Source organism: Chaetodon auriga, chromosome 10 (assembly GCF_051107435.1).
Source record: "Chaetodon auriga isolate fChaAug3 chromosome 10, fChaAug3.hap1, whole genome shotgun sequence".
NCBI classification, from domain to species: domain Eukaryota; kingdom Metazoa; phylum Chordata; class Actinopteri; order Chaetodontiformes; family Chaetodontidae; genus Chaetodon; species Chaetodon auriga.
In genome coordinates, this window is record NC_135083.1 from 27937582 (window position 1) to 27952065 (window position 14484).

The 14484-nt window shown below is 39.0% G+C and overlaps 1 protein-coding gene across 1 annotated transcript in view; it reads right to left on the minus strand.

Annotated features, from left to right (window-relative positions):
- Positions 1–9372: 9372 nt before the first annotated feature.
- Positions 9373–14484, minus strand: part of LOC143326776 (voltage-gated potassium channel subunit beta-2-like) — a 168111-nt gene continuing 162999 nt past the window's right edge. Inside the window, exons 11-15 of the mRNA XM_076740655.1 lie at positions 14210–14330; positions 13758–13852; positions 12446–12566; positions 12045–12133; positions 9373–10416 (exon numbers count right to left, since the gene is read on the minus strand). Coding sequence (XP_076596770.1) covers positions 10327–10416; positions 12045–12133; positions 12446–12566; positions 13758–13852; positions 14210–14330 — 516 coding nt within the window. The 3' untranslated portion in view covers positions 9373–10326. The remainder of the gene's footprint in view (positions 10417–12044; positions 12134–12445; positions 12567–13757; positions 13853–14209; positions 14331–14484) is intronic.

A 14484-nucleotide genomic window follows, 5' to 3' on the forward strand; every position in this document is an offset into this window, starting at 1 on the left:
CTCAGTGCCTTATGACAAATCATCTAAAAGGCACAAAGACATAAGGGAGGCCGTGGCATATCATATAGCTAAAGACATGCTTCCGCTGAGCACTGTGGAGAAGCCAGGTTATAAAAATCTCTTGCGCGTGCTTTTTTATTTTTTTTGTTTTTTATTTTTTTTAAGCACACTTGCAATAAAAATATAATTGAATAGTTCACGTATGTTTAGAGTAAGAAGAGTTACTAAAGTTATTCATAGTTTATTTATTTATGGTTCAATCAATGTTACTGTCTATCATGTTTGTTTTTTGTATGTTACAGACGTCAAGTCTACCTCAGTTTCTGCTGTGTTTACAAAACACTGCACATATTTGAAAACATTTTATTCACCAGAAGCCGAATCAGCTTGTGAACTTCCTGGCACTAAACCTGCAGAAAAAAAGTTGTCAGGTTTCTCTAAGTTTACATTTTTACACTTTTATTTACATTTATTATTTGAGTGTGTGACGGCTGTGGTCTCGGGTCAGTTTTGCTCTCCCTATGTCTGATACTGCATTCTGTTCTCTCATTTTTTCACGCAGCAGGAGGGAGCGGGAGAGAGGCGGACCGATCTCCTCAGAGCAGACTCAGGATCCACACCTGCACCTCATCAGCCATTAATGCAGTTACTTAAGCCACCTCATGCGCCACTCCTGTGCTGGACTATTCTCCTGGTTCCATGCTGAACAAGCTCTCCAGTGGGATCGCTCGTCTCTCGTCTCGCTCCTCCTGTGTGCCGTCTGTTCTCCTGTGATCATCACTGTAGCCTTTTTGCAGTCGCTTTTAGTTAGTTGTTAGACGGTCTCCTGGTTGTCTGGTGAATTTTCGTTATATTATTTTGGTACTTTTGCTCTTTTGGTTTTTGTCTCTTTTTTCCCATTTCACGGTGATTTTCAGTTTTACTCGCTGATTAGCGTTTGTGCCTGGTTCAGGTGGTTTTTTGTTCTATCTTTTGTAAATAAATCTTGGTTCATTACGCCTCTGCTCCTGGGTCCTGGCCTTCCTTCCTCTCGCCGTGACAGAGTGTTTTCCATGGTTGTGTTGACATTCCCTTTCCTTTCTGCCTTGATAGCTTAGGGGATTATAATCAGTGGAAGGTTAAATTTAGAATAGAAATGTTTAAATTTAATGTATTTTTCTCCTGGTCCTTATTTTAAATAAGTCATAAGAAATATCAATAATTATTGATATCCACCGATATAAAACACTTATATCGTGATACAGTTTTCAGCCATATCGCCCAGCCCTACATGTGACATTAGTTTTTTGTTTTTTTTTTTTTTCTCATAAGTATATTGGCAATAGTACTTTCTATGGCAGTAGAATTTTTATGGCATTTAGTATTTTATAATATGTACGAATGTACATATACATAGTTGTTTTTCTATTCTTTATCCTGTACACTTTTTTTATTTCAATCATTTTATGCCACTGCCTTTGCTTTTTGTAATACTTGCTGGCTGTAACAACTGAATTTACCCAGTGTGGGGTCAATAAAGTCTTATCTCATTCTTGGTATCAGTCGGTAAAAATTCCATAATAACTTTTTGGCATATTGTCATTCAAATGGTCTAGCGAAAACTAAGATTTCCACACCTTTTCTTGGCATTTTTTCAGGCTTTAGAAAATGTAGCCCATGATGGGGCACTCACAGATGAGATGAGACTTGTCAGAGAGAGGCTGATCATAGTGGCTGCTCTGCAAATGCAAATGCACATGTATGTCCCTTCAGATGGTGAAAGCCTAGTCTCTCATAGCCAGACCTACAGTACCTCCACACTTCATTTAAGTGCTGTTCTAGAACTGGAACAAGTGAAGGTGAAATTCTGATTCAGCTGTGGAATTTCTAGAAATTCCTGCAACTTGTCATAAATTTCCAATACGTGCTGGCTCCCCACGTGGCTTTATGCTAATTGTGTTTGATGCCATGGTGTTTGCTTTGACTAATGGCAAGAGGCGTGATGAAAAACAGTGGAGAATAACTTTTGAGGGGGTACAGTGGTGTGTGTGTGTGGTGCACTAGTGTGTCATTGTGCTATTAAAACATTGTCGCAGCTGCCTCTGAAACCTGGGGGACAGGGCTGGAGAGGGGTCTTTGAAAAAATGAGCTCTGGCAAGAGGGACTGCGGTCTTGACAAGGCTCACGCCATAGAGAGCTGGCCATACAAGGCATGAGGTTTTGCAGGGCAACTGACTCCTTCTGCTGCCATGGGTTTGGCGTAAGGGGCTATGATATGAGGCAGCAGAGAGAGTGGTTGAGGGTTTTACATTGTGTAGGTTCAATTGTGGCCTTAGTTCTGGTTCAAATGGGACTTAGTGTGTTAAATTTATCTGACAATGATTTCAGATTAAGCTTTTTGCTTTTGTTTTTTGGATTAAGATATCTGACTCTATAGAAAAGTAGAAAGACTGACTTGTTTCGTTGTTCAATTTATTTTTCAGGTTGACTGAGTAGGGAGAACTGAAGCCTTGGTTGGTCTGGATCTCTTATTTGGTAATGGGTCTGCTTATTTTCATTGTTGTCAGACCTGTTTGTTTTTCTGATTACTGCCCCCCTGGCTTCTTACATAAAAATCCATTAAAAATGGAATACCATGTTAACCAAAAAGTTGCTCATCTAAAAATACAGGCATACATCATATTGAAAGTTATGATATTTTTTCCAATTTGGTAAGACAAGACAACCTAAGCAGGTTAACACACAAATCGAAATAAAAGAGGCCTTGAATTCTATTACACACACTAGCAGGTCAGAGATATTGTAATTTCCTTAGGAAAAAAATTGACACACCACTACAGAATGTTTGACAAAAGGTCACAGTAAATATTTTAATGAAAAGTACAACTTAACAGAAAATCAAACATGCTTTGACTAAAACACAACTACATTAATGTAGCTATAATAAAATGCCTGAAGTGAGACTAACACTAACACAAGTCTTTGAAAAACTTTGATTAAAGCTGAATCCAAATCCAAACATTAACAGTGTGTAAGTATGGCTGTTATTACACTAAAATAGTTAATGCATCACACAGTGTTTTGTGCTCAGTAAGTTTACAGGTCTTGTGCAACATGTGTTTAACTGCACACAAATGTAAAAAAAAAAAATATTTTGTAAGTTGCACACTCTGTGACATGCTGAGGCAGCAATGTGCAGACAGTGAAGAAGCCTTTGCTGGTCCAGGAGGCTGCACCTTACTCAATGGTAAACTTGTGTCTTTAGTGCCTCAGTGGCTCAGGTGATTTTGTTTTTGTTTGTTTTGGTTTTTTCCATTAACGACAATGTTCAAACTACTAAACTAAGTATTGCATATTGTAGAACTTGATATTAAGTGGAAATAAGTGCAAATCTGATTGGTCTTTTTAAAATTTATCATTTCAATTTTCCATATAAAAATGAAAAATAGAAACATTGGAAAGTTTAATTACATTTTCTACAACTGTATTCTTTCATTTGTCAGATAAATGTCTAATTAATGATCTGGAGTTGTTTCTCTAATTTTCTATTTGTGAAATGTTGGATAGGAAAATGGAAAGTAGAAAAACAGAAAATGGAAAGGTTTTATTTCTCCTGGGGCCCGTTTCACAAAGGAGGTTCAACAAACTCCGAGTCTAATCCTGAACCTTGAGTTGATCTAGCCTGAGATAGGAAACTCCGAGTTTCCGGTTTCAGAACAGGTGATTTGAGTTAGTTCAGTCAACTCAGAGTAGGTTAACTCAGAGTTCAGCGCGTGCACCACGACTATAAAAAGCCAACATCAATGGAGCCCCGATTCGACGAGTCACCATGGCGACGGGGAAGAGGAGGGCTGCGTTTTTTACCTCACTGGAACTCGAAATCTTAATGCGCTCATACGGCGAATTTGAGCATGTTTTTAGAAAAAAGTGCAACACCGCTGCAGCTGCAAAAGAGAGGGAGGCGGCGTGGGGGAACATTGCTGCTCGGGTCAATGCGTAAGTTTAAATGTAGTCCTTTGCAATCACAATAATATTACAGGGAAAACTGCTTGAATGGTAGCTCATTAATTTATTTCATGTAGGTGCAATCCCGCGGGGGAGAAGTGCACTTGGTAGCAGCTCAAGATGAAACATAAAAACATTGTTCAAACAGGTAAGACACGGCATAATTTAATGGGGGTACCTCATTTTGATCATGTGTTATATTATAAATAAGTATTAAGTGGCTGTTTGACTGTGCAGTTGTTTTATCACCAACATAATGCTGCGCAAAGAAACGCAGCGCAACACACAATATCTGCTGGGATGTGAGAGCATGACTCCGGCTGGTAATGTTGCAAATGTAAAGACGGATTAGGTTGTGTATGTAGATGATGGACTGTGACGTGAAACGGTACCGTTCAAAAACATAATTGTCTGGAAATGCCAGAACATCTATGCGCGGTCTGATAACCATCTCCCGACGAATATTTAATTCCCTGCGCAGTAATGCTGCACCTTCATCCACGGGATCGTTGTCAAAAGGACATGTTAGTGAAAAAAAGTGCCTACTGACTGATTTTTTTTAAATAACAGACGGCAGAAGTATGTTATCCCAAAACTCGCCTGCTGACGAATGAATGAGGAAATCAAATACCGTGTGCGGAGAGGGCGGAGACAGAGAGAAACTCGAGGTTCATTGAGAAAAACCTGGTCCCGACCAGGTTAGGTTCATAGAGTCTGTTACTATGGTAACTGAACGAGACCTTAAGTTACCTCTCTCTGTGAAACAGGCTAGAGTTACCCCTCTTTCTCTGGTTTGAGTTACCTCCCTTTGTGAAACGGAAAACTCAGAGTTTCCTTCATTTCAGGCTTAACAAACTCGGAGTTTTCACTAAACCTGCTTTGAGAAACGGGCCCCTGGTGTCTTGGGCTGCCTGAGGGTACACCCGTTCCAGCTTACATTTGATTGGCTGGTGGGGGCTGCTTATCATCACGTCTGCATTCAAGGATTATGCAGTCATGGATGTGCACACATACCACTGTATTGTGGATGAGTGTCATCATTTTTTTCCATTACACACAGATTTGGGAGAGGCACCAAGTCATAAGGAAGATCCCTTGTTTTATATATAATAAAACTATATATAATATAATATAATATAATATAATATAATATAATATAATATATATAGCATATAACTTGAGAGCCACATACAGTATAGTAATTTTCCCACATTGCTTCGAGCAAAAATGCTAAATACGCTAGCCTATGTCGCTAACATTAGCCATCTTATGTACAGAGGATTTTAAAGGCTGCAACTAAATGTATGAATAAATAAAAATTGAAGAAAATAATTTAATAAATGAATAGATATATAGATATTATATAATTATGCAATCAAATGTTTATACAAATAAATAAATAACTATATTATTTATTGCGAAATGAATATATAATTGTATAACAAAATGCTTAAAGAAATGAATATAACTGAGTAATTTAATGTTTAGTTGCCAAAATAAATTAATCACAAATTACTGTAAATGAGACATTAAAATAAATGTATTTGTGTATATATTTATTTATTTATTCACACATTTATCTATTTACTTATTTATGCTTTCATTCATACATTCATACATGCTTTCATTCATACATAACTTTGTCCAGCGAAATAAATAAATCCGCCAACTTCATCCATCAAAGGTCAGGGGATGGACGCTTGAATCTACTGCTTTTGCTGAATAGAACACTGCAGCACCTGGCATGGATCTTATTGTCCTGTTATAGTTTCGCTGTAGCTGAACAGATGGAGGCAAATACCATTTCACACCATGACTCTTGACCCTAACGACTCACTTGATGGTCAGGTGGGTCAATGACTCCCAAGGTGTGAATGATCCCGTAAGAGGATAAATACCTGGGACTCCCTACCAGTCAGTTAGATGTGAAGCCTCTTGGATCTGATCTAAAAAAGCACAGGAATTGGTATTTGTCCTTCTGGCTTTTGATGGATGAAGTTGACAGATTTATTTATTTTGCTGCAGCATGCAACACTCTAGATAAATGAAAGTCTAAATAAATACATTTGAAATATACAGTATATAATATATATAATATGACTAAATAAATAGGTACACAAAGTAATTTAACATTTACATGTTGAATTTTTTAATTTGTGATTTATTTATGGTGATAATTAAGCTTTTTATTATATAATTAGATATTTATTCATTTATTTAAGCATTTAATTCGATAATTATTAATCTATTGATGAATTTAATTTCAGCCCTTAAAACCCTCTCAAGTTATGCAGTGTGTCCATGCTTCATAAACAGATGCAGATACCACACAGATTGAAAAAAACAAAACAAAACAAAACAAAACAAAGACTGTAGAAGTTAGACTATCACTGTAAAGGTGAGAGCTGAGAAGCCCCCTCCCCAGCCTGGGTAAATGCAGACTGAGAGTTAGGAGGAATTGCTGGTGTTTACAAATGTCTTTAGAAACATACTTCAGTACAAGTTTATCCATCATTTAGCTGGTAACCAATGTATTTTAGTTACACGCAGCTGCAAAAGTGAGCAGTGACATAGCATGACTTTGCCATTGTATGGGGCAGCAGCCCTATAGGCACCTCTGTGTGTACACTTTACAATGTAGCAGTCTAGAACATATGCAAAAGTACATCAACAATATGTCAAATCTTACTACACAAACATGAAACAGAGTATATCTTTAAGGGTGATTCAGTGGATGACACCCCTGGTGTAAATTGTGAATTTGTGTCCATAAATCACCTTGGAAATCAAAGAAAAAAGATGTGTCAGAATCATCACATTTTTAAGTTTTTTTCAGCATCAAAGTCATCCAGTGATAGCTGTCTGTACATCCATGGCTGCATTGCAAGCAGGAGCTACTGATAACTTATTTGGCATGCTTTAAATGGTATCAATTTACTTTTCACCAAATTGTTCATGTTCAAGTAGCCTTCTAGATAATTCACAGTGTTGCCATGTTGGTTTAAAAACTTCATTATTAGCCAAAAAAAAAAAGGAATGTGAATATTGAAAAATAAATAAGAAAATGTCAGGCCAAAATTTTGTCAACCTAACCAAGCTACTTTTCAGCATCGAACTCTATCCTAAAGCTGCCCAATTAGGCGGAAAATCATCCAGGCTGGCAACTTTTTTGGGTGGAAAGTGTTTTGCCCCAGATACAGTTATTTTTGGCTAGCAGTATCAACCAATAAGGAGTCTCAAACATATTGCACGTGTACAGTCAGGTGGAGCAAAGTATGCCCATCAGCACACAGACAAAGACTGTGGGCAGAACTTTAACATTTACTGCATCAGATTAGGGCTGGGCGATAAAATGATAACGATATGTCTCACGATAGACACATAATCAATATCAATAAAAAATGCGTTCGATAGAGCATTCGATAATTTTTTTTCTTTGTCGGAAGAAACCACAAGTTGCGAAGCAAGGTTGGTTGCATGAACAAAGGTACTTACTCTCAGGTAACCGAGCAACCAAAAAAGTAATCGCTGATCAGTGGGAGTGACACGCCAACACGCCAATCATGTAACAGTATCATGTTTGGTTGCACCATCTCGTTGTCTCATGTTAGATCCTTCGCGTGGAGTGAAATGAGAAATAGCAAGTGAGCGCTGCAGCAAGCGAAGAAATTGTCAATAAAACAGGGAAAGTCAGCTCGCCAGTATGGCTGTTTTTTGGATTTTGTAAGTCGGACCGTAGTCAGACCAATGTGGTCAGTAAAGTATGCAAGACCGTCGCCCCCACCACAAACTTGTTTTACCACCTTAGCCGCTCTCACCCTTCAGAGTGCAGCCGTATTCGCCAATGTCCAACAGCATCTGCAACCACAGCACCACCGCACAAGCAGCAGACCACCATGGAGAGGTACTCTGCCTCAGTGCCTTATGACAAATCATCTAAAAGGCACAAAGACATAAGGGAGGCCATGGCATATCATATAGCTAAAGACATGCTTCCGCTGAGCACTGTGGAGAAGCCAGGTTATAAAAATCTCTTGCGCGTGCTTTTTTATTTTTTTTGTTTTTTATTTTTTTTAAGCACACTTGCAATAAAAATATAATTGAATAGTTCACGTATGTTTAGAGTAAGAAGAGTTACTAAAGTTATTCATAGTTTATTTATTTATGGTTCAATCAATGTTACTGTCTATCATGTTTGTTTTTTGTATGTTATAGATGTCAAGTCTACCTCAGTTTCTGCTGTGTTTACAAAACACTGCACATATTTGAAAACATTTTATTCACCAGAAGCCGAATCAGCTTGTGAACTTCCTGGCACTAAACCTGCAGAAAAAAAAGTTGTCAGGTTTCTCTATGTTTACATTTTTACGCTTTTATTTACATTTATTATTTGAGTGTTTTCCATGGTTGTGTTGACATTCCCTTTCCTTTCTGCCTTGATAGCTTAGGGGATTATAATCAGTGGAAGGTTAAATTTAAAATAAAAATGTTTAAATTTCATGTATTTTTCTCCTGGTCCTTATTTTAAATAAGTCATAAAAAATATCAATAATTATCGATATCCACCGATATAAAACACTTATATTGTGATACAGTTTTCAGCCATATCACCCAGCCCTACATCAGATTGTTCACAATTAAACAAGTTTACTGTAAGACATGCCCTTTGTATGACCTTTTGTCATCTTCAGGCTAAAATTATAGTAGTCTATGGAGAAACAATAGGGCTAGGATAATCTCAGCCTCAAAATGCTTTTAGGAAATGGGAAGTCCTGCTTTGATATTAACACTCACCCAGAAACTGACAAGATCAGACATACACATTTTTGCACAATGAATGATATTAGGTATTTTTAATTTAACTGTTTAAAATATGGATAAAAAACAGTTACTTTTGAAGTAGGCTCAGAACAGAATGAAAGAAAAGGCAAGACTGAAGAGCCTGAAAGTATCGTTCCAGTTTCTTTTGTAATGGGCAAATACCTGGTCAAATCCAGAAGATAAATGTGAACTTTTGTCTGAAATCTGTGCTCATTCTGGCGGAGATCCTGCGAGAGCTCTGTCATTCTGAGACCAGAGCTGCATTACTATACGTGTGACCTCAATAAATACTTTGGCTGTGAACTGAAGATTTCTCCAGACTGTTCTTGGTCTTTCAATAAAAGAATTGGGGCTAACAACAGTTTCCCCCGAGAATTCAGACAGATCTACCATTTGGACTGAATTGTCTGTGTTAACTGCTTTCAGTAATTCATTCATTCGTTCGTCTTCTATACCCGCGTATCCCTTTCGGGGTTGCGGGGGGCTGGAGCCTATCCCAGCTAGCAATGGGCGAGAGGTGCGGTACACCCTGAACCGGTCGCCAGCCGATCGCAGTGTTTTCAGTAATCGCCTCATTAAAAGAAGTATAAAGAACAAAGGATGAGCCACCTTTGCAGCCATTTGTAACTACAAGACTTTGGTTACTTGCTAAATTTTGTACTGAAACATGTTTGTAAAGACAACTGGAAATGCTGTGTGTTTATTTCAGAAGAGTACTGAAGGAATGTCCTGAGTTGAGATAAGAGGCTCTGCAGGGAGGAGCTGCACAGCCAGAGAGCAGGATGACTACAGCCACATCACTACAGGGGACATGCGGGAAAAGAGGGATTTAAATTTAACAGCTCAAATCATTCATCACCAGCTGCTAAAGCTTTTGACATGTATAGCACCAATTCCTCCTGTATTCATTTACCTGGGGTGGGGAGGGGGCTTCTCAGCCAATCAATTTTACAATGATAGCTTCTACAAGCTCACATGTTTTTTTTTTTTTTTATTTTTTTATTTCAATCTGTGCAGTGACTACATCTGCAAGTGTTAATTAAGCAGGGACACACCATATAACAAGGCTAATTTTACATGCATAGGCTAGCTGGTTTAGCTTTCCATCCTGTGTGATATTGGAAAATCATTATATATGCAGTATATAAACCTATATAAACCCCTCTGATTTTCAATTTTTAATTTTTCTATCCAACATTCACCAAAATTAGAAAAATGGCTCAAAAATCTTAATATTGATCTGACAACAAAAAAATTAAGAAATTGAATTCAATGTTCTATTTTTCATTTCTTCATTTGGAAAGTTGACCCGAGCCCTAGACTTGGCCCTAGAATGACAGTGCATTAACTTGGTGGAAGATAAATGAGCACATATTTTTGGCTTGCTGTCTTTTGGAAACAGATTCCGGATTATGCACAGTTTGCTACACTCTCATATAAAATACATTGTGCATGTGTGTTGCTATCTCATTGATAGGCATCTTTTTCAAAAACAGAGGACAGAGAGGCAGTACATCACTTCTAGGATCTGAAGTCCTTCTTACTATAGGGCTTGTTTCCCAAGAGGTTATCCACTTCAGATTGAATGGACATTGATAACTTTGGAAGAACCTGTGGAATGAGAGGAGAGAATGGATTACTGTAATTTCTCAAGCTATTAATTTACCTGAATTGCAGAGAAAAACAGGCTTTTACTTGAGACAGCCTTATATTAGAGACAGGCCTACACAGACAGAAACTGTAGAGACATACAGTGATGAGTTTTAAAGAAAGTGAAAGAATTTCTAGACAAGTAAATGTGTGACCATTGTGTCAGAGGCATCACCCAAAGGTTTTTGAAAAGTCACTGCCGTCACCATCTTCCCAGTGCCTGACTGCCTAACTCTCAGCTAAACCAAAAATAAGCAAAGAGGTGGAGCCTGGTTGTAGATGACATTCGCCAAATGAAGCCTTGTTACTGAAACTTAGGGGCGAGCTGTTACTGAAAGCATAACTTAAGTCTTAATATCATTAAATGAGTGAGTTGTGTAAAAATTTACACCCATACAGTTGTCATGAATGGAGAAATTTGCAATAGAGAACAAAATAGCTTTTTGTACCAGGCTGGCTATTTTAATATGGTGGTCTATGGGGATTGACACACTTCCCTCCAGCCTCAAATGAAGGAGAAAAACACAACTTGAATAAAAATGAAAACACACACACACACACAGAGAGAGAGAGAGAGAGAGAGAGAGAGAGAGAGAGAAGAAATTTCACTAAAAATCCCACTGACAATTGTAAATACACTAAGAAAAAAAAAATCATTCTATCTCAACAGTAGGCCTATGTTATGTGTCTCATGCTACATATCCTTTTAATTAACAAAATTTTCCACAAACCCCTGTTGGTTAAACATCAGGGCTCAACACAAGAGGTGAGTGCTTGACAAATGAGGGGCTGAGGTTAGCTCACATATCTCTGTAATAACAGCAGGGCAGGAGTTGGGAAAATGACTTTAGAAGAGAGCATTGGTGAGTTTTATGGATATGGTTGAAACCAAGTTCCGATAACCAAAGAGTCCCCACTGCCGCACTGCAAAATTTTAATGGAAGCTGTAGTTTTGAGAATGCTAAAACAAAAAGTTAAATTTTTTTACTTTGATTTCAACTTCGAAGTGCAAGGATGCCAATTTGCCTTAGAATATGGATACTAATATTAAATGCTTTACCTCATAAAATGTATTGATTTTTGTAAACTCATGCTTACTCTGAATTTGATGCCAGCAACAGATTTCAAACAAGAACCCTTTTGTAAAACTGTTGGTAAACACAATTCAAATGCTGTGGAAATGATTGTAGCCTGTCTTTATGTACAGTACATCTTGGGCAGTGTCCCAGCATTTTTGGAATCGGGGTTGGATACATCTTAGTAACAAAGGGGATAGAATTGGGTGGTCTAATACAGTTGATCCATATGACTTTGATTTGTCTGTAAAACAAAACAAAACAAAACTTAACAAATAATAATAATAATAATAATAATAATAATAATAATAATAATAATAACTTTTTAAAATTGAAAACAGATCAGAACTAAAAGGTAACAATGGTTGGTATCTAGTAAACTCAACAGCAGGTGCTAAAGCAACCAAGAAATCCAAAACACTGATCTGAGACTGTTTGTCACCATTAACTGTTGGCTGTGGTCATGGAACTATCAACAAAGTGGTTCCATCTGCGGCATGCATGTTTTCTGACCTGTATTGCTCTGATATTCTCCATCAGCTGGTCAGTTTTGGAAGCTCCCAACAGGACAGAGTTCACTCCTTCGTTCCTCAGGCACCATGCTGTGGGAATGTGAAGCACAAGAAGAAAAGGTGAGAGCAGTCCTTCAGCAGCCATTGTTGTGTAGAGGAAAAGAGTGAAGTCATCTGTCCTACAGCATGGACTAGGCAATAACAATGAAGATTGTGCACTTTACTTTTTTTAAGAGTATGATAGTGGAGGTTGTCATAGTTGTTGTAATATGTAATGAAGTGAGAACTAAGTTTAATAAAACTATCATGACAGAGAGAAACATTTGGTATTCCAGTAGAAAAAAACATGAATAATAGCATGATAGCTTCTGATAAACTGATGGAGTTACAGTTTTGTTTTACCAATAGCCAGTTGAGGAAGAGTGCAGCCCAGTCGCTCAGCAACAGCCTGCAACTCTTTTAGCTTTGCCTGCTGACGGTGCCCCTCCTCACTCAGGATCTTGTCCTTCATCCACTGATAACCCTGTTGCAGACAGCACAACACAGAGATCAGGGCTGAAGGCAAGACAAAGATTCTGGGAGTACCCAACCCTGAATACCACAAAGGATGACTTGCGCAGCAACAACATACATTTTTCTTTCTTAGATGAAGCTGTCATGCTCACAAGAGGACGCTATTACCTGTAAACTTCAGTGAATGGTTCTTGCACCATGAAAATGACTGCTTTTGGAGACTTTGGAGACTCTTGCCTTCGTCAGGGTGGTATCAAAAATTTTAAACTGAGAATTGGTTCAAACTAATTTTCTCCTTTGAAATAATCTGTTAGATCTGCTTTTTGCGGATGATGTTGTCTTGTTGGCTCCCTCGAGCCAGGACCTTCAGCATGCACTGGGGCGGTTCGCAGCCGAGTGTGAAGCAGCTGGGATGAGAGTCAGCACCTCCAAGTCCGAGGCCATGGTTCTCAACCGGAAAAAGGTGGCTTGCTCCCTCCTGGTTGGGGGAGAGTTCCTGCCTCAAGTGGAGGAGTTTAAGTATCTTGGGATCTTGTTCACGAGTGAGGGAAGAATGGAGGGAATGGAGTGAGATTGACAGGCGGATCGGTGCAGCAGCAGCAGTAATGCAGTCACTGTATCGGTCTGTCGTGGTGAAGAAGGAGCTGAGCCGAAAGGCGAAGCTCTCGATTTACCAGTCAATCTACGTTCCTACCCTCACCTATGGTCATGAACTTTGGGTCATGACCAAAAGAAAGAGGTCCCAGATACAAGCGGCTGAAATGAGTTTCCTCCGCAGGGTGGCAGGGCGCTCCCTTAGAGATAGGGTGAGGAGCTCTGTCACCCGGGAGGAGCTCAGAGTAGAGTCGCTGCTCCTCCACATCGAGAGGAGTCAGCTGAGGTGGCTCGGGCATCTCTATCAGATGCCCCCTGGACACCTCCCTAGGGAGGTGTTCCAGGCATGCCCCACCGGGAGGAGGCCCCGAGGAAGACCCAGGACACGCTGGAGTGACTATGTCACTCGGCTGGCCTGGGAATGCCTCGGGATCCCCCCGGATGAGCTGGAGGAGGTGTCCAGAGAGAGGGAAGTTTGGGCGTCCCTGCTCAGACTGCTGCCACCGCGACCCAGCCCCAGATAAAGCGGGTGAAAACAGATGGATGGATGGATGGATGTGACACAATAAAATGACACAGTGGGAAGTGGGAAATGTATGAGTGTTACCTTAAGCGAGGCTCGTGAATAAGGAGGGATCTCACTGTTATACTTTCCTGAGATGATCCCACAGGCCAGTGGGGACCATGTCATAGCTCCAATGCCTGCATGGCCAAAATAGCCTTTGTAATGGACCAAGTCACACAGCAAATTTCTAATGTTCAATGACTTGTCTACAGCTTTACAATATATAACTAGTAAGCTAAGGTTAGCATCAGGATTCAAACTAATACAGTTAAAATATAACTTTACAAAGACTCTCGTGGCTTAAACAAAATGAATATTCAACGGCAGCCTACCCACTGTATACAATTTCCCAAAAAAGAATGGCTATTAACACGGCTGATTAAATATCTTAAAAACAAAATACATAATAACACACAATGTTAATGATGAGAGTGAGTTCTTCATTATCATAATTATTGGGAACAATTGTCTTATAAACTATAGCAGCTGCTCACCTATTTTGTGGAAAAGATCAGGGAGTTGCACTTCAACCTTCTCCCTTTGGAACATGTGGTACTCTGCCTGTTCACAGATGGGTGGGATTTGGTTGAACTGTCGTGCCACCGAATATGCCTCCTTCAGCAAATACAGAGAACAACTACTGAACAGTTGTGCACCATAAAAGTCTTCATGTATAAAAAGTTTTTGACCCAATCAAAATATGGACCCATGGAAAACCTACCTAAAACAATTTGCATAAATTAATTGTCAAAATAGAAAACTGATCTCT